The sequence below is a fragment of the Podarcis filfolensis genome (genome assembly GCF_964270895.1).
Source record: "Podarcis filfolensis genome assembly, chromosome: 9".
Classification (NCBI taxonomy): domain Eukaryota; kingdom Metazoa; phylum Chordata; class Lepidosauria; order Squamata; family Lacertidae; genus Podarcis; species Podarcis filfolensis.
In genome coordinates this window covers 76,697,550-76,724,826 of record NC_139610.1, presented here as the reverse complement: position 1 = coordinate 76,724,826, position 27,277 = coordinate 76,697,550, and the positions used below count along the sequence as shown (strand labels likewise).

Here is a 27,277-nt window from a genome sequence, read left to right as displayed (position 1 = left end):
TTTATTGCCTTTTTATATTTTGCTGGAAGCCACCTAGAATGGCTGGAGCAACCCAGTCAATGGGTGGCATATAAATAATAATTTTTTAATTATTATTTGTCTTCCGCCCCCGCCCTACTGGACATGCCCCTTGCAGGCCCTGATTCCATGTTTACTTGTAAGCGGCAAAGAGGCCTGCCTTAACAACAACAAAAAAGAAATGCTGTTTTATTTAAAAGTCGTGCATGTGTGTGAGCTTCTGGCCCCCTCTGCAAGTTAAACCAGCTCCTTTGGGGTGGTGAAAAAGTTGCTGAGCTTTTTGGGGATTTTAACAACATTTTTCTTTAAAAATCGCTCTAGTTGCCATCCGCGTTCAGGAAAACTCTCCCACTTATGCCCATGTGCTCCTTTTGGTGGCTGTAGCCTAATGGCATTCAGGAGACTGACTCCTTTTTTACTTGGCCGTGAAGCTGCAGAGTTAAATGGCGGTGCTGCTTTTGGCTTTTTCTTTCCTGAGCTTGACAGTCTCTGTGTGCAGACAGGACTAGACTAGGTATCCTTCACTTTTGTGGCTTTCAGTGGTTAATTTCCAAACAAGACGTGTCAAGCTTGTCATGACACGATGACTTCTATCTCGGGAGGAGAATTCTAGATCTTCAAGACCTGGTCGGGGCGGTTTCATGTGGGAGGTAAAGGCTCAAAAGCATGTGCTCTTTTATAAAAAAAAATACTCTGTATGTTCGGGGCTTAAACCCTTGTGTTGAAACCCGGTTCTGGGTTGAGCTACGGCAGGGAATGAGCGCTGGTTGGTTGTGGGGTTGCTTAACAACTTTGTAAAAACTGGGCAAGGTTTCTCTTATCTCTAAATAGGTTCTGAAATGCGTAATTATGGAAACACTCACTCCATTGCAGGATGCTGGCTTTGACTAGGTTGCTTCCTATATTTTTCTTTTAAATATGTAAGAAACCCTGAGGGCGTGCGCATCACTCTTTTGCATCAACTCTTTGCATCCCTTAGGGTGCAGAGTCACAGGCGAGATTTCAGAGCTTGTCTGGCCCCCAGCAAAACAAAACAAAAAAACAACCTTGCAGAACAATTAGGGTTTTTTGCAGGAGGCATGTTTCAGGCATTACGTGGAAGGAACCAAGAAGGGGTGAAAACTCCGGCTAGAGAGCTTCTTCCACTTGCTCCGGAAGGGACTATCTGTCAGCCTGAGAGAAGCCTCCAGTTCTGTATTTTGTAGTATTGTTCGCTCTAATGTTTTAAAATTGTAAACTCCCTTGGCAGAAAGAAGTTGAACCATAAATGCATTAAATGATAAATAAATGTTGGCATTTGAATTTGCAGAGGCAGTGCTGGTTTTTTAAAAAATGTATAGAAATTAATTTTTTTTAAAAAAAATGTTTCACGTGGAGTAACAGCATAAGGACGCAGCAAGACTTTCCCTTCCTGCTGGTACCTTTGGTTTCCTGAGGTGAACACATTGGTGATCAGTTGCATCTATGTTAAGGGCATGAACTGATTTTCTATGAGGCGCACTCTCTCTACTGCCTCAGGGGTCATTTAAATCTATTTAAATCTCCTATTTCCTCCTGGAAATTGCTTTGTCTGGCAGTCAGGTGTTTTTCTCTGATTTTGCACCATTGCATTCCTAGCCGCCAGCTGTGGGAGTGGAAGAGGGTTGCCACACCCTTTGCTGGGGCTGTCAGGCACGGCCCATCCGTGAAGAAGGGCAAAGAGCGGCCAAGGCGTGTCCTGTTTGTGCCAAGGTGGGCAGCCAGGAGTTGATGGGAAGCCCCTCTGGGTGGGGAGCTCCAAAAGCTCCTTGCACCTCTTAAGCTGCGCGAGACGTGCTTCTGATCCTACCACTACCAGGACCAAGGCAAGCTAGCGGGTTTGCATATTTCTTAAATATTTTAATACCACCTTCAACTGTGAGATGCCTTGGGTCCCAGTTAGGGAAAAAGGTGGGATGTTGTTGCTGTTGTAGATGATGATGATAATAATAATAATAATAATAGAACATTTCCAGGATGGTTTACAATAGGCTATAAAACGGCAGTAATCAACAGGGCAGTTGGCACCACTAAAAACAATTGCTTGAATAATGCGAAAATATATCCTGGAAAGTCTGTGAAGATATTAAAAAGGTGTCCCTTAATGTTGTGGGCTTCCCTTTGGCGCATCTTGTTGTCCGCTGTAGGAAACAGGATGCTGGACTAGGTGGACCCCTTTTGTAGTCCAAGGTGGCCAATATGAAAACCAGAAGCTGCAATAATAATAAAAATTTAAACAAGAAGAGAGCTGGCAGGTAAAAGCAATTGAAGATCTTTAAGTGAATTGCCCTAAAATTTACTGGCCTGTCATAATGTTATGTCTGTATCATTTCTGGCTGCTAGATGAGAGGTGGAACGAAGAAAGGTGATCCAGGACAGGTGATACTCTTAACAGGCTCTTTGCGCTTGCTGCTCAGGATCAGAATTAAATGTTAACAAAGTGGATCTGCCCTGAGTTTTACGATCCAACCACGCCAGACCTTGTCTTCCATCAAGACAATGTTCTTGCATGTATTCCTGGAACGGTCAGGGTGCATATGGTCTTTTCCTATGAAGCAGTGAGTCAACTGCTGGATTCCCTCCAGGGTATAAGTGTCTCTCTCTCTCTCTCTCCCCGCCCCATCTCTTTCCTTGAGGGAGGAGGGGAACCGGGAACAAAGGACGGAAGCTGCCATGGAGCCCATCAGCCGCCTCAGGTGGTGGATGATGAAACTACATGGACATTGATTTGGAAGGGGTTTCCTGAATGAAAGACGGCGCTTTGTGGTGAATCATTGAGGTTTTATTACGTGATGCAAGGTGCCTGTAGAAAGATTCTGCTCCCAGAAAAGGAGATTTGCAGGAAGTGGGCAGGCAAGAATGGAGACAGGGCTGCCGTCAGAGAGGAGGTGGGGATCGCTCCTATTTGCATTTCTGGTCTGATCAGAAATTGTTATACAGCCTGTGTTTTAATTGGCCAAATGGGGTGCGGTGTGTCTCCTATGCTACCTATACAGGAAGAAGCCTCTATCATTTCCATTTTTAAATTTTTGTTCAAGGATGCTCATAATTACACATTGATCTCCATAGCTTGGGGGTTATCGAATTGCTGCCCACCTGGACACTCTTCATTTTGCAGCAGGTTATATTTTTGGGAATTCCAAGATGAATGCATCAGGAAAGAGGCCAAGGAATTGGGTTTCCATCTCCTGACAATCTCCCAGTGTGTCCATTTGTTCTTTTGAGTACAGCAGGCTTAAAATGTACATGGGAACCCTGGGCTGTTGTGAGCAATTCACCAATTTCTGCCCAGCCCAGAGCTCCCAAACTTCTTTTTCCTCATGGGCCCACCACCCTTTGAACAGATTAATATTCACAACCACTGAATGTGCAATAGCAAGCTCTTAACACTTTTTAATTAGTTTTCCACTTATTTGCAGAACCTTAGAAAGGAATGCACAGCAGGTTTAAGGTATTTCCCTTCCTAACATGTATGTTGCAACCTAACATGGCCAGGAGTAACCGTCAGTGTTAAAAAGATGACACCCCCCTCCCGAGAGAAGAATATGAACAGTATGCATACAGTCATATGGCGGGAGCCATGTAGTTGAATGCCAATATATGGCATTCAGAGACAGGCAGAGAGTCACAGGGGTGCCTGGAGTGCCAAGACTCCCCCAGGCCTCACAAGTGGGATGTGAAGTGTGGGTTAGGGTGGGGAGAGAGACAGGGCTGTCTTTAGCATATGCGCCGCCGGGGTGCAAAGATCCGCCCAGCATCCCCAAATTTAGTTTAGCCCCCAAATTAACTTCTTTTATGCTTATGTCAGACACCACATTTACGTCTTATCTCTTGTTTACAGAAGAAGGGAGGAAAAAGAAACACTCTTTTATTTGCTCATTTATTTGCAATGCACTTATACTTAAGTATACAACACCACCACACTTAATAATAATAATAATAATAATAATAATAATAATAATAATAATAAATTTTATTTATACCCCACCCTCCCCGGCCAGAGCCGGGCTCAGGGCGGCTAACAACAGTAAAATTACAGTAAAAACATAATAGGGGAAAAAAATCCAATTTAAAATACAGGTTAAAATGCAAATTAAAATGCAGCCTCATCAAAATCATAAGGGGAGGGAAACATAAGGGTCAGACTGAGTCCAAACCAAAGGCCAGGTGGAACAGCTCTGTCTTGCAGGCCCTGCGGAAGGATGTCAAGTCCCGCAGGGACTTATAATACTTTTAAGTATTGTTTAGGCACCTACTTAGGAGAAACATCAGTCGTGTCAAAGGTGCTGCTGACCCCTCTGCCGCATAGCAGCTCAATACAATAAGTAACATAATATTTTGATGTAAGAGTTAATTTCATGTGCACGGTGCCGTTGTGAATGAAAAGTGCCTCCGCTGGCGCGGTGCGTCTTTGCTAAGCAAGCGCACAAAGTCGAAAGTCCTTTAGTGAAACAGTAGGTATACATTTCAGTAATACCTAGGTATATGTGTTTTTTGTTTTTCTAGCTTGATCAGAATTATTTATTATTTCATAACAGGTAGATAGGCGGCTTCAGCAGCGGGCGTCTGGTGCCCCCCAGAATTTGGCACCCGGGTGCCCTGCACCCCTTGTACCCTGGAGAGAGAGGGACGGCCCCTCTTGTCTGGCCAGGGATGTCTTCCTTGCATTCCCAGAGTTGGCTCAGAACATCTTAATTAAGAGCTGGTGCTGCTTGGTGCCCTGGCTCTGTCTACAGTTGCTGTTGGATATCCTGTTCCACTGTACCAAACATTGAGCAGGCCTACAGGACTGCTGTGTGCATGTCTGGTCTTCGGACTCCACTTTCTGGCTCTTGAGCAGAATTCCAAGTGGCAGCTTGAACTCGGGGGGGGGGGTCTAAGTAGTTTGGCCTCTGGGTCTCTTGGAGGCGGCAGCTGCCACCTCCTGTTTCTCGCTCGCAGTCTCAATGGACAGCAGCAGTCCTGGTGCACAGCCGGCCCCAAGCCACTGTCTTTGCAGGGCTTTTTGTTGATGTCTGTACTAGACATCAGTCTGCTATTGAACCTCTGTAAGCAGCCTCTTAAAATGAGCCAGGCCAAATCTGTGCTGTTCTCTCTAATGCAATGCGGCAGCAATAAACGTGGTCACTGCTGCCCTCTGCTTAATTGTGCACACTGAGTTTTAAGTAGAAACGTGTGAGGACTTCCCAGAGGCCCAAAACTTAACTACTTGGCCTTTTAGCGACTACGTAAATCCAGGCCACTAGCTAGACTTGTTCATCAGAGTTTTTCAGCCTACTGTGAAGAGTAGTTTGAAAGAGAAAGCACAGAGGAAAAGCTTGGAGCATCTTGGTTTAGGAATGCTGGATTTCAGAAGAAAAGTGTGGCTTTGCTGCCATCTAAAGGCCAATGGATGCATTTGCTGTGAAGCTTTTCGTTTGCCAGTTCCTTTGAATTTAATCAGCGGCTGAGGAAGAGCATGAACTGGAATAAACTGAATATGAAGGGGCATTCCAGTAACTGCTTGCTTGGCTTAAGAGGCACAAATTGGAGCATTGGCTTAGCAGTCACTTCTAGCTTTCCCTGACCCTGGTGTTCCCCTGTTGTCTTGAACTCCATTTTTTCTCAGGCCCAGCCCAGCATGATTCATAGTTGGGGATGACGTGGGCGCCAGGCTGTGTACGGCTGATCTATTAGGGTCTCCAGCTTAGGGTTTTCTGTCTCCTACTGCTTGCCCCAGATGCATGACTGAAGAGTGATGTTCTGTAAAGCCTCCTTCCTCACTTTGTTCATGTGTTATCCTAGCTGGAGTTAGGCAAGGCCTGGTAGGAATGGGTGCTGAAAAGCACCCCAGAGCTTTTCCCTGGGGTTGTCGTTGTTTGGTTCTCCTCACTCCCTCTGTATCTCTTGATATAAGCAACTGTGATACTCTTCTGCCTTGCCTTCCTGCGACGTGCCTGGGTGGTGGTGAGGAAGACACTGTTCTGCAAAGGGGGTGTGGGTGTGTGTGTATGTGCGTTTGCAGGCCAGAGTGTTGTGTGGGGAGACTGCTGCAGCAACTTGTGGCTGTTGGCTTGTGGGTTGCCCCAAGGGCCCATCGTCTCTTCTTAATATCCGTGCGAAATGGTTAGGTGAGGTTGACTGTGGTATCATTAGTGTACGCTGAGCACACACTCTTTCCACTTCTGATGCTAGACAGACAGTGGCTGTTCTGAAGCTTAATTCAGGCAAGACAGGAGTACTAGTTTTGGATGGCATTGCATTTCCTTGGAGACCAAGGAGCGCTGCATGGATGTGCTCCTTGATCTGTTGCTCCCCCTGGATTGTCCCAGCAGTGCCCAAAAGTGCTTTTACCATTTTAGGGTGGTAGAGCAGCTGTAGCTTTTCCTAAACTGATTTTTTAATTTTAATGCTGTTTGCTACTCTGTAGATGGTTTAGGTTTAGGCTTTAAAAAGCAGAGTATAAACATGTGAATCAACTGCAAATATGTATTGAAAAGGACTTTGCAAAGAGAGCAGCCTGCTTAGACTACATGCCATGGATAACATTGGAAGCAATGAGTTTAAAATCTGGGAATTTAAAACTGGAAAGTTTCAAGCAGCTGAGGGATACCTTAAATTTCAGATATCCCCACCCTGGGGCCTGTAGCTGAAGCTGTGTCTGGTGGCAGAAGTGTTGTCTTGAGGGTCTGCTGTGATGGCAAAGCAGGCCGGGCACATGCTCAGTGCTCTGCTTCTGTGAAAAATGCTGCTAGGGTCCACACACTTTGCAGTCTTTAGGACACAACTCGCCTTTGGGTACATCAAATGCTTTTATTACAGTTAAAACGTCCAGCTGCTGCCTCTTGTCCCACTTCTTGGTGCGTTAATGGTGCTTCTGCAGCTCAGAAGCCTCCCTCCAATTTATGACAAAAAATTTTTTTTCCTTCCAGTAGCACCTTAAAGACCAACTAAGTTAGTTCTTGGTATGAGCATTCGTGTGCATGCACACTTCTTCAGATACACTTCAATTTATGAGGAAATGTGCTATCATTCAAGCTGCCCTCCTTGTGGGTCTGTGCCTGCTCCGAAATGTGTGCGCAGTTATGACCTGTATCTGCCCCTGACGAACAGGCTTGGCTTCCGTTTCTCTTGTGCTCAGGGCAGGGTGAGGCCTTCCAGGTCCCTTTGGAAAAACTAGCAAAATGTTGGCCGCGGTGTTGGGTGTGGAGGGGCTTAAAATGAAGTAATTTATTCTTTGCAGCACTAGATGGCAATGTAATTTCAGAATGTCCCTTCTGTAGCTCCTTGTACCTTGCCTAGAGAACAGTTATTCCTGGCAGCGGTGTCTTGGTGCCTTTCCACATTACTTGAGCAACAGTGTTGTACTTTGCTTCTGCATGTTGCCTTGACCTAAACTCACCTGCAATGCTGCATTCATCGTCTTGGACAGGCTTGCTTAGATCTCTCCTCTTGGGGGATCTGTGCTCACTTCCCCCTTGTATGTGTTCTTTGAACAGACAAGCGGGCAATAAAGGATGCAAAATAAAGAATCAAAGAGTGCCTTGCTAAAAACACTAAAGACCAACCATGCAAAAAAGCACTGCCTTTAATGCCTTATATCTCATAGGGCTTTTCTTACATCCTCCATATGTTCTCTGGCAGGAAGGTGAACATTCTTGGCAAAGGTTCTGTACTTGCTTCGCATTCCATCGCTTGGGATTTGGTGGCCCTCTTTCTTGCATTCCTCGCTGCTGGCAGTTCCAGTGTTCTGCTAACTTGCTTAAATTAATTTGGAAGATTTATATACTCTTCCCTCCCACCCTCCATACTGGTGATGCTGTATCATCAATAGTAGTGTTTCTGCAAATTGGCGGCCGGCTCCTTAGCCGGGAGGAAGGATGCAGTCCCTGTTGAGTAGGAGAACAGAGCACTCTGGTCTGCAGAAACTGTTTCCCTTCCGATCTGGGCACAGTGAGAGCTGCAGAGAAGTGATCTGGGGATGGAGAGGGATTATGCCAGGGCTGTCGTTGAGCTGCCCTCCTTGAGCAGGCCCACACAGGGTAGCCTTCAGGCAGTGTTGCGGTTCTGGGAAGTCATGTCTTGCCCACAGTGCTATCTCGGTATCTGGGCATTGGACCATTTAAGATATTCTTGTTTGCAGTCTTTGGGGTTAAGCCAGCTGTGCCCGCTTGCCAGAGGGAGAGGGTGATCTGTACAGTCAATATGCCTTAACTAGGCTTCTGAAGGGAAGAGCCGAGCGATTGTTTTAAACATGGAGGCGTGCCAGTTTGCTTCTGGGCTACTTCAGTCTGCTGCGTGTCTTGCTGGGGCTGTAAATTGAAGGGCAAGAGGATAATTAGGGCTCATTAGCAACTTTTCCTTGTTGTGGATTTTTCTAGTTGTGGATTTTGCGGCTAAAGTTAATTCGAGTAATTAACGAAGCCTTAAATGTTTTAACAATGGCTGTTACAGACGGTTCTGTCGTTTGTGGCTTATGTAGGCCAAGCTCAGGGTAACCTTATGAATAGCTCAGAAGCTCGCATCCTCTGCAGGGGACGCATTGTGGTTGTGCTGCTATGCAACTCTTCAGTGGGGCTTGATCAGGAGGTGTTCCCCGTGGATTATGCCCATGGTACTGTTCTTGTCTCTCATTCTCCCATTCCTTAATTTCCCTCTCCTCCCTCCCTTGTGCTAAGACGTCAGTCCCTTGGCACAAGCAAATGGACCAGGCAGCATCACCCTGTAGCAGCACGGGCAGCGTGCAACAAGGCCACTTAGGCTGCAGCCTTCACGGGTACCCGGGGAGAAATGGCCACGTTTCAAAAGAACCAAACTCTGAAAGTTTCAGCCCTTTAGCTCTTAGAAAACTTAGGCTGATGAGATGTGGGTGGTGATTCCTGGAAAATGCAATGGCTGCTGTAGAACTGAGTGCAAGGCAGACTTTTCAGTTGTCAGTGACAGTAGCATAAAAACCGCTTTGTTTTGTGTGAGTTGACACCCGGAGGGTTGATGTATGAAGGCCTCCACCCTTCTTAGTAGCAGGACACGGTGGGAAGTTCAAGCATGCTTCCCAGCCTTGCTCACCCCTCTTCCCCACTGCTTTCCACTCTGACATTCCGTCTCTTCCTCCAGTTCAAACACATGAGGATAGATCAGAAGGGAATTTTCTTCACCTGATGATTTGGTCCCCTGGCCCACTCCCCCCCCCCCCGGGGATTAGATTGCCATGTGGAAATTGCACCCGCCCAAAATTGCTTTTGGGAAGGCCTTGTTGATGGGTCCTGTTTTAGGCTCTGGGTTCAACCAGAACCAGTGAAGGTGGTGAAGATCCTGTGTGAGTGTCTGGAGGCGGTTGGAGGATGGATGGCGGCTAACAGATTGAGGCTGAATCCTGACAAGACAGAAGGACTGTTTTTGGGGGACAGGAGGAGGGCAGGTGTGGAGGACTCCTTGGTCCTGAACAGGGTAACTGTGCCCCTGAAGGACCAGGTGCGCAGCCTGGGAGTCATTTTGGACTCACAGCTGTCCATGGAAGTGCAGGTCAATTCTGTGTCCAGGGCAGCTGTTTATCAGCTCCATCTGGTATGCAGGCTGAGACCCTACCTGCCTGCAGACTGTCTCGCCAGAGTGGTGCATGCTCTGGTTCTCACTCGCCTGGACTACTGCAATGCGCTCTCTGTGGGGCTACCTTTGAAGGTGACCCGGAAACTACAACTAATCCAGAATGCGGCAGCTAGACTGGTGACTGTGAGCGGCCGCCGAGACCACATAACACGGTCTTGAAAGACCTACACTGGCTCCCAGTACATTTCTGAGCACAATTCAAAGCGTTGGTGCTGACCTTGAAAGCCCTAAATGGCCTTGGTCCAGTATACCTGAAGGAGCGTCTCCACCCCCCATCTCTCAGCCCGGACACTGAGATCCAGCTCCGAGGGCCTTCTGGTGGTTCCCTCTCTGAGAGCCCTGTTTAGGGAAGCTTTTAATGTTTGATGGATTGCTGTATTTTAATATTTTGTTGGAAGCTGCCCAGAGTGGCTGGGGAAGCCCAGCCAGATGGGCAGGGTATAAATACATACATACATACATACATACATACATACATAATAATTCAATGGCCACAGAACTTGGGGGCTACTGGTAAGAAGTTATTTGCATGGCTTCCTTGAGTCATATGGAAAGATTTGTTCCGCAAGCACCTTAGGGTAGTGGAACTTGAATGGCTTCTACTTAGTTTGTGATGCCTCCTGGTTTGGATTACATAGGTTGGTGTGTGTATGTGAGAGAGAGACAGAGAGGGGATTAAATGCGGATCCTTTCACCTAAATGGGTAGGTGGGTGGGCCAGATCCCACGCGGTTCTGGCTGCTTCCAGCTCACACAGGCCAGCTTCTTCCATGCTGGCTGCCCCACGGGTCTGGGGAGCCTGTGTTGTGGGCAGTGGTTCTTTGGCCACCTGCGCTGTTCCTCCTGAAGGCCTGGCCGTGCTGGAACACCATGCGAGGGAAAGCGGAAATGAGTGAAGGACACCCCAGCCGCCTCCATCTGAGCCTGCCTCTCATTAGAGCGCAACACTTTTCCCAGCGATGGCCCACACGGCACGAACACTTTCAAGCGGCTCTGAGCCCCACTGCGGCGCACTGCTGGATGCCTCCCGTTGTGACGGCCAGTGTGTTTTGTTTACAGCGCATCATAAAGATGATTCACTCCCTCCCTTAATATCAACCAGCTTGGAGGGGCTAAAATCTCTCTCGCCTGGGTGCAGGGCTTGTTCCCATCAACCCTACACATGGTGCGAATCAACTGTCCTTCCAACTTGAAAGGGCCTGGGAGAGGCGGGCTTGCTTGCTGACGCACCGCTTTTGTTCTGGGGGGAATTGTTTCCATTGTGTCCTCCACAAGGAGGGAAGCGAAAAGTGTCGCTTGTGGCCAGTTCCCTCTCCATAGTTCTCAGTTGGGGGGATCTGCGCTGGCTGGAGCAGGGCTGGCTCGCCTGCCTTCTGGGTTGCTCCTTGCATTTCCTGGCACTCGCTGAGGCCATATGCGAGCTCCCCCACCCCCCAAAAAACCATCTTTCTCTCGTAGCCCCAGATGACAAAAGGCATGTTCCCTAATAAGAACGCTGAAACCAAAAATGCTCTCCTGTAGCTTAAATTGGAGGCATTGTTCTTTATTTCCTTTCTGATGGAGCTGGATCTGGATCTGCTAGCAGCTCCAGGGTGGCTGAGTTTATTCCTTCTAATTGGCTTGGCCTTTAGCAGAGGCTTCACAGTTTCTTTTCCCTGGTCAGCCAGGGGTCCAGGCTCAAAGCCTCTGGGCATATATGGAATGGAAAATGTTAGCGGTGGAGATGGTCATCTTGGGGTGCACTGGCTGAAGCCCACACACCCTGTGGATTTCCCCCGACTGTTTAGATGAAGTTTGCATCTTACGTTGACCTAAACAATGCTATTATTCATGTGCATGCTCTGAAAGCGGCTCATTGGCGGTGTTCGAAATTGGCCAGGCGCATTTGGCACCTGGCTATTGGCCACTTGCAACCAGGTGAAGATACTTGGGCACCAGAATGGTGCCTGACATCTCCACCATCATGCATGCCTGGGGATAATTGGATCTTGCCTGTTTTCACATACTAGCAACACATCCTGTAGAGTGCTATCTGTTAGGAACCAAAAAGTCATATTGAAAAACAAGACTTTTGAACTGTCTGGCCCCCAAATGGCAAGTAGACATTCCGTTTTGGTGACTGTAACCCTGGTTTAAAGAGCCATTTGGCACGTAGCTTATACATCTGAGTTTCTAACACGGGCTCACTCCAATTGCTCTTTGCTTGTGTCTGCTTGCTGGCTTGTCCATTTCTGCAGGCAGACTGTGTTTGCTGCAGCCGAAACTGGTTTGTATCCCATGCATGAATGTTGAGATCTGGCCTTCTTGGCCCTCCTGAGCCCCTGGTGGATTGTGGGTTCCCGTAATAACCAGTTGGGCTATTGGTTTTGATAATGGCCAGTAGTAAGGTGAAGGTGAAAGATGTCAAGCGAGTGATGGGAGCCCTTTCTTCTACTTCAATTCTTTAACAATATGCTAAGAAAATACCATAAGGAAGACCGGCAGCGAAGTCGCAAAGCGTATGCAATTCGGATTATCTGTCACTAATTGAGAACAGTACGGTTGTGGCTGCAGGTACACAGCCACAGTTTAAGTTGCACGCAGCCAGCTGACCCCAGAAAGTGAGTGCGAAGATTGTATATATTCTTTCCCCCTTTGAGATTAGCAAAAGCAGGGGCCTGGGGTCACGGTGGTGAAAACCAGAAGATGCTGCTGCTGGCAGACAGTCTTGTCCATTCCTCGCTATCCTCCACCAACCGCCCGCTTCCTGGCTTTGCCCCATGAAGCCCCAAGAAGGCCACAACCTCCTCATCCTGTTCCCTGAGGCTGGGGTCTCTGAACCCTTCACTCTTATCACTGAGCTGTGCTGCGTAGAAGGCTCTTTTCTATTCTTGCGCCTTAGAACATTTCAGTGCGGCCAACTGGCTTAGCAGTGGTCCTAGCAACAGCCCCCTCAACTTTCCTAGGGGTGGCTTGCCATGCCCTTCTTTAAATTGCTGTGTTGGTTTCCTGTACAGCTCAGGACCCAGCAGAAACACCTCTTCTGTACTTCTAAAGCCTTCCATGGCTACTCTGCTCTTTCCTTCTGACATGTCTCCTTCAGCGATCCTCCAGCTCCACCATCTACAGCCGTCTGAAGGTTCCCAGCTCCCTCTAGATTCTGCATTTGTTGCCCAGTGGCTGGGAACCTCCTCCCGCATCTGTGCTCATGGATGGAGCTCTGTAGATCAATAGAGTGGCCTGTTTCATCTGGGATTGCCCGTGCTCTCTGCTCTATGAAGAACGGAGCGTTTTCCTTCCCGCTCTTGGTGCTGGGGGGGGGGGCAGGTTTGGGGCATCCAAACTCTTGCTGACCTCTCCCAGCCCACGCTGTGACTGTTTGCATACTTGTGCATTAAGCAAGCAGCTCGCTTTTTGTTCCACTTTATTTTTAACTTCTTCTAATAAACAAAATGCTAATGCTTTTATGTCACTTAATGAGAAGAAAATGTCTGAAGGTTAAAAACCATCGTGGCATATTTTGCCTTTTTAAATTGAAGTCCAGGCTTTTGTTCCATTTATTAATTGAAACCAAAAAGTGAGACGTTTCCGTGCCCCAGAAAGTGATCAGGCTGTCCCGGCATGTGAATTCCTGGGGTCCTCTGTTTTCCCTGCTGCCGGCTCCTCCTGCCTAAATGGATTTCAGTTGGGAGCTCCTCATTTAGGGCCAGCAAAGCGGCTAACAAGCAAAGGGGTCACATTTGGACCTGCACCTGTCAGTGGACCCTCCGGCTTAGCCATTTGCATTCTACATGACTTCCAAAGGGGCTTTAAGTAGACTATAGAAGAGAATTATAGTGGTACCTTGGGTTACAGGCGCTTCAGGTTCCAGACTCCGCTAACCCAGAAATATTACCTCGGGTTAAGAACTTTGCTTCAGGATGAGAACAGAAATCGTGCTCCGGCGGTGCGGCGGCAGCAGCGGGAGGCCCCATTAGCTAAAGTGGTACCTCAGGTTAAGAACAGTTTCAGGTTTAGAATGGACCTCCAGAACGAATTAAGTTCTTCATAATAATAATAATAATAATAATAATAATAATAATAATAATTTATACCCCGCCCATCTGGCTGGGCCTCCCCAGCCACTCTGGGCGGCTTCCATAAAAACCAAAAATACAGTAAAATATCACACGTTAAAAACTTCCATGAACAGGGCTGCCTTAAGATGTCTTCTGAATGTCAGGTAGTTGTTTATCGCTTTGACATCTGCTGGAAGGGCGTTCCACAGGGCGGGCGCCACTACCGAGAAGACCCTCTGCCTGGTTCCCTGTAGCTTTGCTTCTCGCAATGAGGGAACCGCCAGAAGGCCCTCGGCGCTGGACCTCAGCGTCTGGGCAGAAGGATGGGGGTGGAGACGCTCCTTCAGGTATACTGGACCGAGGCCGTTTAGGGCTTTAAAGGTCAGCACCAACACTTTGAATTGTGCTCGGAAACGTACTGGGAGCCAATGTAGGTCTTTCAAGACCGGTGTTATATGGTCTCGGCGGCCGCCCCCAGTCACCAGTCTAGCTGCCGCATTCTGGATTAGTTGTAGTTTCCGAGTCACCTTCAAAGGTAGCCCCACGTAGAGTGCATTGCAGTAGTCCAAGCGGGAGATAACCAGAGCATGCACCACTCTGGCGAGACAGTCCGCAGGCAGATAGGGTCTCAGCCTACGTACCAGATGGAGCTGGTAAACAGCTGCCCTGGACACAGATTTGACCTGTGCCTCCATGGACAGCTGTGAGTCCAAAATGACTCCCAGGCTGCGCACCTGGTCATTCAGGGGCACAGTTACCCCATTTAGGACCAAGGAGTCCTCCACACCTGCCCGCCTCCTGTCCCCCAAAAACAGTACTTCTGTCTTGTCAGGATTCAACCTCAATCTGTTAGCCGCCATCCATCCTCCAACCGCTTCCAGACACTCACACAGGACCTTCACCGCCCTCACTGGTTCTGATTTAAAAGAGAGGTAGAGCTGGGTATCATCCGCATACTGATGAACACCCAGCCCAAACCTCCTGATGATCTCTCCCAGCGGCTGCATGTAAATGTTGAAAAGCATGGGGGAGAGGACAGAACCCTGAGGCACCCCACAAGTGAGGGCCCAGGGGTCTGAACACTCATCCCCCACCACCACTTTCTGAACACGGCCCAGGAGGTCGTGAGGTACCACTGTATGTGTCATCCATACAACCACCCGGGGGCAGAGGGAGTTGGTCTGATCCTGTACAGGGCTCCTGTGTTTGTGGCTCATGCTGCCATGTCCTGGCTCGCTCCTTGGGCTACTCCTGAAAGGGACCAGCCGTGGGTTGCATGTGAGTGATTCCCTGTAAGAATAATAATAAGTTATTTATTTATATATATTATTATTACTACCCTTCTCATCTAGCTGGGCTTCCCCAGCCACTCTGGGCGGCCTCCAGCTGAATATCAAAAAGACAATACAGCATCAAACATTAGAAACTTCCTTAAACAGGGCCACTGCATTGCCTGACTTGTCAGCTCCCAGGTCAGCAGAGCTGAGTTTAATCTGTTAATCATGCTGGTCCATAGGGATCAGATGCTTTGTGCGGCCCTGGCCTCTGACCTGCGGTTGGGACCCCAGCATGCCGTGAGCAGGATGCTCAGGGGGGGACATGCCAGAGCCGCTTCTGCCTCCTGGTTTGTGGCCATGTAAATGCAATGAGACATTGCAATGTGGAATCACTTTATTTCCAGGGTTCAGATCCTAAGGCATCTGCGGAGAGAGTGCGTGGACCAGCTTTAAGAATTCTTTTGGGCTTGTGCTGTGGCTGAGCTATGTGGCAGCTTTTCACGAATGTGAGGGATAGGCCCTCTCTCCATTGGCTTCCTCTCCCTTAGCCCATCTCACCCCAGGGCAGGCTTGCGATGAAGAGAGTTGTGTATTAGGACTAACCCAAGCAGTCGCTAGATGGCAGGCTCTCCTTTCTTAAAAAAAGGCACATTGCTAGTTTCAGACGAGAGTTGTAATGCACCAGGCTGCAGCCTGTGTCTAATGAAGATATACTAATATCCAGATTTATCACCTTTCATTAATTACAAGAGTGCTTGTTTTTAGTTTCCCCTCTGTATGAAAAACAAGTTTCCTCCCTTTGTACATGAAAATGCTGAGGTCTACATACTGTGTCTAAGACCAGATGATAAAATTTTACTACAATGTTGATGGTTTCCATTTTCATCTTCTTGTTTTATCCCCACCCTGCATCCCATCCCATATTTTCCTAACTGGCGAAAGCTAAGAATATTAGCAAAAGCAACCAAGAGGCTTACAGCACCTTATAGACTAACAAATTTTATTCAGGCATAAGCTGCCATCCACTGGAGCCCAGACGTAGGCTCTGGTGCGTTATAACCCAGGAAAGCTTGTTCCACAATGAAACTTTAAGGTGCCACAAGAATTGTTCGTGTCCTTGCAGCAGAAATGTTTTATGGTAGATGATGATAAAACAAGCTATGCATATACTGTATTTTAATTCCCCCCAAACCTTTTGCGGGAGGGGGATGGGAAATGGAGGTGCCATTTTTATGGCTTTACTACAGTGGTACCTCTGGTTACGAATGCTTCAGGTTACAAGCTCCGCTAACCCAGAAGTAGCTGCTCCTGGTTGTGAACTTTGCCCCAGGATGTGAACGGAAATTGCACGCCAGAGGCAGGCCCCATTAGTGAAAGCGCGCCTTGGGATAAGAACAGTTTCAGCTTAAGAATGGACCTCCGGAACGAATTAAGTTTGTAACCAGAGGTACCACTGTAGTTCTGTTAAATCTTACATCTTTAGTTAGGAAGCTGCTTGGGGATCTGCTAGTGGTTTTTGGCTTTGCATCGTGCCGTTCAGAGTTGTATTTAGTACTGGGAGATGTAAGATAGAGTGATAATGGGACAAGTCCCCAGTACAGTGGCACTTTGGTTTAAGAACAGCTTAGTTTATGAACAACTTCGATTAAGAATGCTGCAAACCCGGAAGTAGGTGTTTTGGTTTGTGAACTTTAGCTTGAAAACAGAACACGTTTCGCTTCCTGTTGAGTGTGTTTCATTTGTAAACTGAGTCCCCCGCTGCTATGGGAAAGCACGCCTTGGTTTAAGAACGCTTTGGTTTAAGAAAGGACTTCCGGAATGGGTTAAGTTCGTAAACCAAGGTACCACTGTAAACGCCTTGTTTAGGGTGTATTGTAATGAAGAGGGGTCTCTGTCAGGGCACTCCAATACATGTCTTTACAGAGGGTAAGTTCAGTGGGACTTGCTCCCAGGTAAGGGCGCATGGGATTTGTACTGGTTGTGAGGGGAGGCAGAGCTGCATTCCGAACTGCAGAGAAAGCTTAAGCAGTGTCAATCCTAAACCGAAGTGTTGGAGTATAAGATAATAAATCAGAATTCAAGAAGAGAGCGCATTTCTTCTGTTGCCTCACACTAGGGCTTGAACGCACTGTAGGGCATCCAGAGGTGTTTGCCCTGTTGTTGTTGTTGTTTATTTATTGAATTTATATACCGCCCTATGCAGTACCTGGAGGTCTCAGGGCAGTTGTGCAATGGGATTTCCAGTTTCCTTTCTCCGCCCTCCAGCCCTCTGCTCCAAAGCGTCCCCTAGGATTTGGGGGTGCATGTGGAGTTACAGGGGAAGGAGAAGGAGGAGAACACCTGTTGCTTGAGTGGCTGCTTGCTTGTTCTGCGTCTGCTCATTGGGTACTCCTTTTCAATGTGCTTTCTTCTGGATGCTGAGACCTCGCAGTCCAGCTTTGCACCAAGGATGTTCTTGTCCGCCTACCAGCTTCTTCTCTCATCACGTTGCTGGCTCTGGATGCTGTGTTCCAGATCCTCGGACTGTTCTCCTCTTATTCTTTGGCTTCCCACCCCTCCCTCCCATGCCCTCCCATTCAGCATTCTGCAGTGGCGTAGCGTGGGGGGTGCAGGGGGGGCCGGCCGCACCGGGCGCAACATCTGGGGGTTAGGGTTAGGGGGCGCAAATCCATGGGTTAGGGGGCGCAAATCCACGGGTTAGGGGGCGCAAATTACTTGCCTTGCCCCGGGTGCTGACAACCCACGCTACGCCACTGGCATTCTGCGGCTGAGCAAGCAGGTGGCAAAGTCAGCCATGCAGATGCGGTGTTGACTCTTGCTCCCTGGCAGCTTCTCTTTTCTGAATGGTTGTTGCTCATAGCAGATGGAAAGATTATTTATGAATCGCCATGTGATGACCTTAGTACTATCTCTCTGTGTGTATTTCACTCTGCTGTCATCCACCTTGATCACTGTTAGATGAAAAGCCAGGATATAAACCTTTTAAATACCAAATAAATTGCTGCAGACATTTTTTAACTAATTCGTATTTTCTTCTAAATAACCGAGACCACTTCACTCCTGTTTCTTGAGTAATTCCTTGCACTTCTGTAACGAGGGAGGTGAGGTGGGGAAAAACCCGAATGGCAGGTCTTGTTGTGGTGGAAATCATACTTTTTCTCTTGCAGTAAAATCGCAAGGTGTTGCAGTGCATCCTTCGTCCCCTTCCTCCCCACCCTCAGCTCCCCTTCAGATTCCTTTAGTGAAGTTCAGTGACTGAGAGTGGATTCTGAAGGTGTCTTTCTGCCCAATCCCCTTGCGTTTCATCCAGGTCTGTCTATGATGGTGAGGAGCATGGGCGCTTCATGGAGAAACTCGACGCTCGCATCCGGAATCACGACCGTGAAATCGAAAAGATGTGCAACTTCCATTACCAGGGCTTTGTGGATGCCATCACTGAATTCTTGAAAGTCAGGGCAGAAGCCCAAAAGCTCAAGGTAAGGAATGGGATCCTTCACTGTGGGCAGTGCTTAGGATTCCTGTGAAGGGGCAAGGAGCTCCTTGGAGGAGGCAACAACCGCCGTGTGCTGGTTTGTAGGAGAACCGCATGTCTAACTGCAGGCTCACTGCAGACCTATGTTGGAACAGCAGAGAATGCGCTACAATCTTGGGTTGGATGCTGGTATGCAGGATTACTGCTTGCTATTTACTCTTGAGTAATAGCTGTAGCTGCCTTAAAGTGGGGAGTAAAGTAGAACTTCGCTCTGCAAATAACACTGATCTCTGGTGTGTTTGGTGCACAAAGTGTTTTGAAGTTTATGCCACAAGAACAAAGAGTTGCAGTTGTTTGGCTCAGGGCAGCAAACCCTTGAGCTGCAAGCTTGAGCGGGTGTTTTGGTTGAGTTGCAAATTGTGTCTCCCATGCCCAGATACAGTAGAGCATCAAAGCTCATTGATCCTGGGAGAGCCAGTGAATGGGTGGGCTTTGAAGCTCCACTATATCAGCCTGCTTAAAATGTTGCTTGGTACAAATTCTATGCCAGTGAGGTCTGTGAATTCATGCCCTGTCTGAGGAAATAGTAGGTTCCTTAGAGAGGCTTGCGAGAGTTTGGTGGCAGCTGGAGCCAGTGTGGTGTAGTGGTTAAGAGCAGTGGACTCGTAATCTGGGGAACCGGGTTCGCGTCTCCGTTCCTCCACCTGCAGCTGCTGGGTGACCTTGGGCCAGTCACACTTCTCTGAAGTCTCTCAGCCCCACTCACCTCACAGAGTGTTTGTTGTGGGGAAGGAAGGGAAAGGAGAATGTTAGCCGCTTTGAGACTCCTTAAAGGGAGTGAAAGGTGGGATATCAAATCCAAACTCTTCTTTTTCTTCTTCTTCAGCTGTCAGGGGACCAACTTGCATCTTCCCATTCAGTCTAATCATAAGATGCCTGGCTTCAAGGCTGATGTACGTAACTTGACTGTTGAAGCCTCTCCCCTTGCAGCCATGCATACTTCTGAGACCAAAGGTTATTTCCTTCTACATTTTTCCTTTGACTACCAGCACCATTGTTCAATATTGTAGCAGGCTGAGCAGCTCCTGTGTGTAGTCGGAGAAACTCAGTCCTCCCTTTGCCTCTTCAGATTGTGGGAAGCATAAGTGTTAGTTCTTTCTTTGTGTGCTGATGAATTGCCAACTCTGTTGGGATTGACATGCTAGAAGCTCCCACCTGTGGCCTGCAGTCTGTTGCAGCACTGGGTCTGGACTGGTGGCTTCCAGTTGGAGCCCCACTTCTGGGCTCACTAGGGCTGCTTCAGAGGCCTATTTCACTGGCCCTCTTCCATCAGTTTTTCACACTAAACCTATGGATTTCAGCTGGCCTGTGCATGCCTTGGTAGGATGCATTTGTGTTGCTTTTGACCTCTAGGTTGCCTTGTGTGTACTCTCTGAAGCACGGGGAGGCTGAAGAGCACCTCAGGCCTTCTTCTGTGACCCTGGTGCCCAGCAAAGAGGTGTGTTGTCGGTCATGAATAAAGTGTCACAATGCTCTTGCTTTTGTTAAAACATCTCCCAGTCCTTGGTGACATTTCATAACCACGCTGACTTTTCCCAGTATCTGGGATCAGTTTGCACGACAAGATTTCATGTGGGCTCGTTAAGCCAAGGAGCATCTTCCAGTTCATGCAGTCTCCTTTTCCAGCCTGACGCCCAAGACTTTCAACTAGGTGCTAATTGAAACAACGATGTGGTTTTCTCTTTGCAGAATCAAGTCACGGACACAAACAGAAAACTGCAAATGGAAAGCAAAAAAGTAAGCCCAGGGTTCTAGTGTTGGGGGGGGAGCATCAGGTGTGGGCTCTGACCATTGTATTGGTGTCAGACATGTTGGGCTTGTGTGCCAGGGAAACTGTGTGATTCCGAGGTGGAAGGTCACTGTGTGCTGTGATTTCCTTGCCTGCCTCCCATTTCCCCCGCCTGGAAGATGCACATTCCCTTGCGTGCATTTTCTATGCCTCCTTGGTGAGATCTGTGCAAGAACGCTCAACACCCAGATTTCAGACTGTGGAGCATGGGAAATGTGAGTGCAAGAGAGCTCCTCTCTGGGAGGCCTTACAGGGAAGAGTTAGTTAGCCCAGAGTGAGAAGCTCCGTGGCCCAGCCCCACACTCCCCTCTCTGACGTGATCCTTGCTGGTGACCTTCCCTCTGCCACCTGCAGCTGCCTCAAGTGCATTTCCTGCTCCCTCTGCCTTTCCTCCTTTGCTGCCCTGTATGTTTGAAACGACTTCTCATGTAGGCCATGCTTGCTAGCAACAGCTACAGTCCACATAGGCCAGGAATACCCTGATCCATTTTCCTCATCGTTCCTTGATCCTGAATGGATGGTTGGATGGAACAGAAAATGGTCCTGCGGCCTTTGAGCCTTTGGTATGCAGCGAGCGAAGTTGACTTGGAATGCAGTGCTAGTGGTTAAACGGAGGTTTCTTTTACAGCTGGTGGGAGCGATGGAAGAGCTGAAACAGTGCCGGCTGCAGCAGCGCAATATTTCTGCCACAGTGGATAAGCTCACGCAGTGCCTTCCTGGTGAGAGACAAAGCAAAGAGCGTCTGCATGGCTCTAGATAGGGCACCAGCACCCCATTTCTTCTCTTACTGACTTCTGTATCCTTGTGTCTCCTCTGCTCTAGTTCTGGAAATGGATAGCAAATTAAGAGAGCAAATGAAATCTAAAAGGTAAGCTCATAACGGTGGCCAGCGTGACAAATGCGACAGCGTCTGTCTGGAGGTCTTAGCTTCACTGAAACAAACGGGCAGACGCCCCAAGAACGGAAGAGCAAATGGCACAGCCGGCTCAAGGCATTTTGGCCTCTGAGGCCGGAAACCCAAATGCTGCTCCCGTCCTGCAACCCAGAGCAAGCCCCACTGGGCGCTCACTTCCCTCTTGCTTCAGTGGGGCTGCTTGTGCCGGGGAACTTCCCAGGGGATTTTGCTCCATGGCTCAGCCTTTGCCTCTCACTCTGCAGAACTTGCTGCCGCCTGGCTTCTTCCCCCAGAAAGCCTGCCTCTGGGAAGCCCCTTGGTGCTCTGGTGGTTTCCTGTTCAGCCAAAAGCAGACTGGGTCCCTTGCTGCCATCATGCATGTACGTCATACCTTGGTTTTCAAACAGCCTAGTTCTCGAACGTTTTGGCTCCTGAACGATCGAAACCCGGAAGTGACTGTTCTGGTTTACGACCGTTCTTTTGGAAGCCGAACGTCCGATGGGGCTTCTCTGGCTTCTGATTGGCTGTGGGAACTTCCTTTGGTTCCTTTCCCCCTCCTTCAGCCGCTACAATACAGAAGGGGTAACGCCCCCACTCCTAACCTATTTTGACAATGATCCTCACAAATCACGTTCTAAATATACCCATGGCAAGTGTCTTGCATAAAACCATTGCACCGGCAGCTTTTAATGTCTGGTGTTCTGTTGTGTTTTTTATATTATGTTGGAAGCCTGCCAGAGTGGCTGCAGGCAGAGTATAAGTAATAAATCATCATCATCATCCTCTTCCTCCTCCTCATGTCTAAATGATCAAGTAGAGATGGATTTGAGGGTTTCTTCTAATAATACTGCCTTTCATTTTCCCCATTTTAAGTCTCTTTTTAATGGTCTTATTTTGCCTTCTTTCTACTGAGGCAGAGCGCATGTGCTAATTTATATCTTAATCAGTTCCCCTGTCGATGTACCAGCTTCATTCTCCTCACACCTGTGAAGCAAGCTGCAAGGGGAAATATCCCCCCCCCCAAAAAAAAATCTAGTTTTCCAGCAAGGCCGGTTTGGTTGGAGAATATTTGACTACTGTCTGGCTTGCTCGGCTGTCAGTGAGATGGGAGCCTCTTTTCTCCTATGCTCAGCCAGATGGGGGTCAGGTAATTAGTTTGAAGACCTGTCTCTCTAACAGTTGAAAGACGCCTTGGACTCTCCTGCCTGTTCCTCCTGTCTTTGCAGCTGTTTTGTGTCAATGGGCCTCATCCCGGTCTTCCAAAGGGGAGAGCCGTTTTGGTCTGATGCAGCATAAACGAAGCATCTTCAGCCTTTGTTAGTCTTTCAGGCTTTTTTGCTGCCGTTAATCCATCTCTGGACGGTGTCCCGGAAGTCCCTCGGGGTGAAAGATGGCCCCACGTTGAGTTGGCCTCCAGGCTCCTCTCATGAGCGCAGGAGCTGAGGCGCCACGGCTGTTGAGAGGCTGAGCAGGGCACAGCTGGGAGGCCTGGCTTGGGAGCTGCACTCCGAGGGGTGGCGGGTGGGTGGGTGACAGGGGCATGTTTGGGTCCACATGACCTCACTGGCTTGAGATGTCTGTCAATGGGAAGAACATTTGCTGCTCTGGCAGGCTGTCGGGGGGCCTGGGTGGCGAGTGTAGCCAAACTCCACAGGTCCCTTTGGTCATCCTTCAAACAACAGTGTCTTGAGATGAAGCAAGCCTGGCCTGCGTCTGTTCTGCTGGCCTAACGTCTGGCTACTCGTGTGACCTTTGCTTTCTCTCCAGAGGAGCTGCATTTTATTGGAAATAGCTTTACCTAAACCTCATGGCAACACAAACAGAGCCTGGATTCCTGGAGTAAACAGCACACTGACTTTTGCTCTTGATGGCCTCTACAATTTTCAGTTAAAACAACTTCCCTTTCCTCCAGTTGCACATTATGCAAACATTGTTTGGAGACAAGGACATCTGAGCAGTTCTGTGTGTGCATTTTTCAACTGGCATGCACACTTTCTGACTAGACACATTTTTAGTGGTAGGGGGTGTGAACGCCGGAGTGTCCTGACCAAACATCTTTGGCATGTGCTACATTCCTGCTGAAACCTTTTCTCAGGACCCCCAGAAACTCCACTGATTTCACCCCTGGGTTTGAAAAGTTTGGTAAAAAGCAGAATCTATTTTCTTGCCTCTTAAATAAATGCAAGCTGCTTTCTAGCTCTCTAAAGTCTCCTGGTCCACCCACCTGCATGCACCTGTGTGCACCAGTTGTCAGGACTAGCAAGCAAGGAACTCAGAAATTGTTGCTTTTGAAGGAAATCTCTTTAAAAAAAAAGGATCATAAATGGGCTTGTGCAGTGCTCATGATATAAAGGAAGTTTGTGCAAGAGAGTCCTCTTGGATTGTGTCCCCTGCTTGCAATTATTCTTTGCCCAATCATGATGTGCTTCACTTTGACTCAAAATGTGTTGGCTAGAATCATTGTCCTGCCCACTGCTAGGTTCACCTTTTGTGTCTCCTTGAATCCTTCCACTGACTTGCCTCCCCCTTTCTATGTCCAGAAACCCTCTCCCTCTTTCTGGTCGAGGATGTCAGTGCCTTTGCTCCTTCTCTCTAACTTGCAACTTTCATTTCTCTTTGGGCTCCTCCTCTGCCCCTGTAACCTAGTTCTGATAGCAAGGCTGCCGCTCTGCCTAATTATGTACAGCTCTTGTTCCTTGGGCGGGCGATACAAGAAGTCCCTTCAGGCCCTTCTTCACTGGCAAAGTGGGCTATATGCTAACCAGAGCCTTTTCCCAAGAAGGAGCCATGGGCACTTATACAGTTTGTCTTCCCACTTGTAGGCCGATAGACACAAGGGTGGGGTGAGTAGGCTTGGGTGTCAGCTGAACTATAGAAGCTGTACGGGACCCAGGTGTTTCTCGTTTTAGAAGGCCAAAGTTTTGCCAGTTGACCACCATCTTCTGGGAAGCTGTTGAATTGAGTGATCTTTCCTGCTTCTGATGAGCGTTGGTCTTCTCTTCCAGACACTACCCTGCCCTGAAGACTTTGGAGCACCTGGAGCACCTGCACTTGCCTCAAGTGAGCCATTATCGCTTTTGCAAGGTCATGGTGGACAACATTCCAAAACTGCATGAGGAGATCAAGGAAGTCTCCATGTCCGACCTCAAAGATTTCCTGGAGAGCATCCGTAAGCACTCGGACAAAATTGGCGAGACAGCAATGAAGCAGGTGAGCTGAGCCATGAGCACTAGGTGGGTGCCATGTCAAGCGGAGTGGTCTCCCTTTGATTTTGAAGCACCTGTGGTTTGCAGATGGCCATGGATGCCACTGTGGAGCTCCTGGTTAGGAGAGGCTCCTTTTCTGTCCCTTCCGTTGCTTGTGACTTCCCCATGTCACTGGTTGGATGGGGGACTGTGGGTGCTCCTCACACTTCCATCGGCATTAGAGGCCAATATAATCCAGCCTTCTTCCTTAGATGGAGTGTGGTGTGAACCAATGGCCAGAGAAGCTACATTTCTGATGCAAGTATTCTGAGACAGGGAATAGATAATTGGCTCTTGGTTTATTTTTGTTTAGTCGTCTTAGCCTTGTTCAACTCTCTGTGACCCCATGAACCAGAGAATGCCTTGGAAACTCTCACTTTCTTCTAAAAGCTTCTCCTTTTTTATGTCCATGGAGTTTTCTTGGCAAAATACTGGAGTGGTTGCCAGTTTCTTTTCCAGGTGGATCACATTTAGTCTAAACTCTTGGCCATGACCTGTCCATCTTGGGTGGCCTTGCATGGCATGGCTCATAGCTTCTCTGAGTTCTTCAAGCTCCTTTGCCACGACAAGGCAGTGATCCATGAAGGGGCTTCATTTATTGCAGTCAGACGATTACTAAGGGGATGATTCCACCTTCTTAATGGTTCTGAACTTCAGTTAGAAAAGAGACACTCACCAGTTCAGACCACGTAGCCATTTGCATAAGAAGAGTTAAACTGGGCAAGTCTTTTGGGGGACAAAAGCCAGGATCCCACTTCCTTAGCACTGGCCTTGCACCTCTTGAGGTGGTGGCCTTAGTCTGCATGAGAATACAGGAGCTCTTCACATATTCCCCCCCTTAAAGTTCATTTGTGGTTCCCATCAATTGGCCCTCTGAGGCACGCTGCCTCCAACTATGGAGGCAGGATCAGGACCACAATGGCTAGGAACCATTGGTACTGGTTCCCCCCAGGAGGTCGTCTTGGACTGGTTCCTGCAAGGTTTTGCATGGTATGAATTTTCTTTGGGGTAGTCTTAGATTTTAGTCTCACACCGGTGAATAGTAAGTAATAATAGCAAAGGCCCATTCTCAGGCTGCCTCCAATGTGTTAGCACTGAAAGGTGGTTTTTTTTATTATTAAAAAAAATATTTATTTATTTATTTGCTTTTCTGATAGCATTCCACATCAACAAAACATGAACAAAAATGATGCAACAAAGAAAAACTTTTCCTTTCAAAGATTTCAAAGAATCGACAAAAATCAGTTTTCTTTGCCAGTCCTTAAAATTTTAAATATCATTAATTATAGGTACTGTTTGAAATAGAAATAGCATCTTTGGGAGTATATTCATCTTTATAGCAGAAATTTTACCCAACAGTGACAATTGCATTTTATTCCAAATTTGCAAATCTTTCCTAATTTATTTCCAAACCTATAATTTATTTCCTAATTTATTTCCAAACCTGTGCGTAATTATCATTAAAGATATTGTGGTTATTCACAGTTAACTATATCCACAGATATTTTTACTTTATTTTCACTCTTTATACCACTAATTCTTTCCAAATCTTTCGTGAGTTGAGCATCCATATTTTTGACTAGCATTGTTGTTTTTTGTTTGTTTAGTTAAAAACCTGCGAAGTTACCAAACTCCTTTATTTCTTCCAAAAACTTTCTAGTGGGTTTTCCAATGCCAAAACTACTTCATCTGTGTATGCTTTTAACTTACAATTTTGTTGGTCCATTTTTATACCCCTTTTTGTCATTATTCCTTATCTTTTGTGTCAGTGCATCCAAAATCAAAATAAACAGCAACAGGGACAAGGGACACCTTTGCCTGGTTCCTTTCATAACTTTGCATCCCTCAGAGATAATGTTATTTACAATAATATTTGCTTGTCATTCAGGATATATAGCTTCTACCGCCTTTAAATTTCCCCCCCCAAATCCATTTTCCTCAGAACTAGCCCTGGAAGGTTTAATGGCCAGACTTTATATTTCCAGTACTGAGAACCTTTGGCGGAACAGTGCTTTTGTTTCTCTTGAGTCCTGGGAAAGTGGCAGGCCCTTTTCACAGAGTTTTGAATTTTAGTCCATATGATCCTCTTACCCATATGATCACTGCTTAGACAATTTTGAAATATTAAGCAGTACGTAAGTGATTTTAAATAAGTAAGCATAAGGTAATCCAGGATGGTGCCAGCTTCAGATCCCGAGTAGAGTTGGCTCCCTGTCAGATTCTGTTGGCCATTCTGGGGTTGCAGCGCTTATCTCGCTTTACAGGCCAAGGGAGACGGCGTTTGTCTGCAGACAATTTTTCTGGGTCATGTGGCTAGCATGACTGAGCTGTTTCTGGCAAAACCAGAACAGCGCACAGAAACGCCGTTTACCTTCCCGCCGGAGCGGTACCTATTTATCTACTTGTATTTTTGTGTGCTTTCAAACTTCTAGGTTGGCAGGAGCTGGGACCGAACAATGGGAGCTCACCCCGTCGCGGGGATTCGAACCGCCGACCTCCTGATCGGCAAGCCTAAGAGGCTCAGTGGTTTAGACCACAGTGCCACCCGTGTCCCAAATGCTGGTCCTACTCATAATCAATTCATTCAAGTTAATGGACATGACTAACGTAGGCTCCTTAATTTCCATGGGTCTACTCTGAGTAGTACTTAGTTGAATACAACCCATAGATTCTTCCATTGTGCATTAATAACCCAGGTGTTCTCCATAGTCTCTTTTGATGGACCAGCCCACCAGAATGGCTTCCTCTATCAAAGACAGACCATGGCGATCCTTTCAAGCCCGTGAAAGCCCATAAACTGTTGCAGGTATTAAAGATCTAGGAAGTGCCTTTTGTCTCTTGGAATTTAAATTGGCCTTATTAAAATGACCCGGGTTTTACCT

The 27,277-nt window shown here is 47.7% G+C and overlaps 1 protein-coding gene and 1 long non-coding RNA gene across 4 annotated transcripts in view; one reads left to right on the top strand and one right to left on the bottom strand.

The window, feature by feature from the left end:
• Positions 1-27,277, bottom strand: part of LOC310742534 — a 353,556-nt gene that overhangs the window by 115,647 nt on the left and 210,632 nt on the right. The window lies entirely within an intron of this gene.
• Positions 1-27,277, top strand: part of EXOC6B (exocyst complex component 6B) — a 215,447-nt gene that overhangs the window by 10,361 nt on the left and 177,809 nt on the right. For 2 of the 3 annotated variants that reach the window (XR_014538429.1, XM_083571233.1), the window contains exons 2-6: positions 18,245-18,410; positions 20,156-20,203; positions 20,884-20,974; positions 21,078-21,123; positions 24,156-24,360. Coding sequence is in view for 2 of the 3 variants with exons in the window: in XM_083571233.1 (XP_083427359.1) it covers positions 18,245-18,410; positions 20,156-20,203; positions 20,884-20,974; positions 21,078-21,123; positions 24,156-24,360 (556 nt within the window). In the remaining variant the exon portion in view is untranslated. Of the gene's footprint in view, positions 1-18,244; positions 18,411-20,155; positions 20,215-20,883; positions 20,975-21,077; positions 21,124-24,155; positions 24,361-27,277 lie in introns of those variants that run through there. The other variant, XM_083571234.1, reaches the window with a different exon arrangement.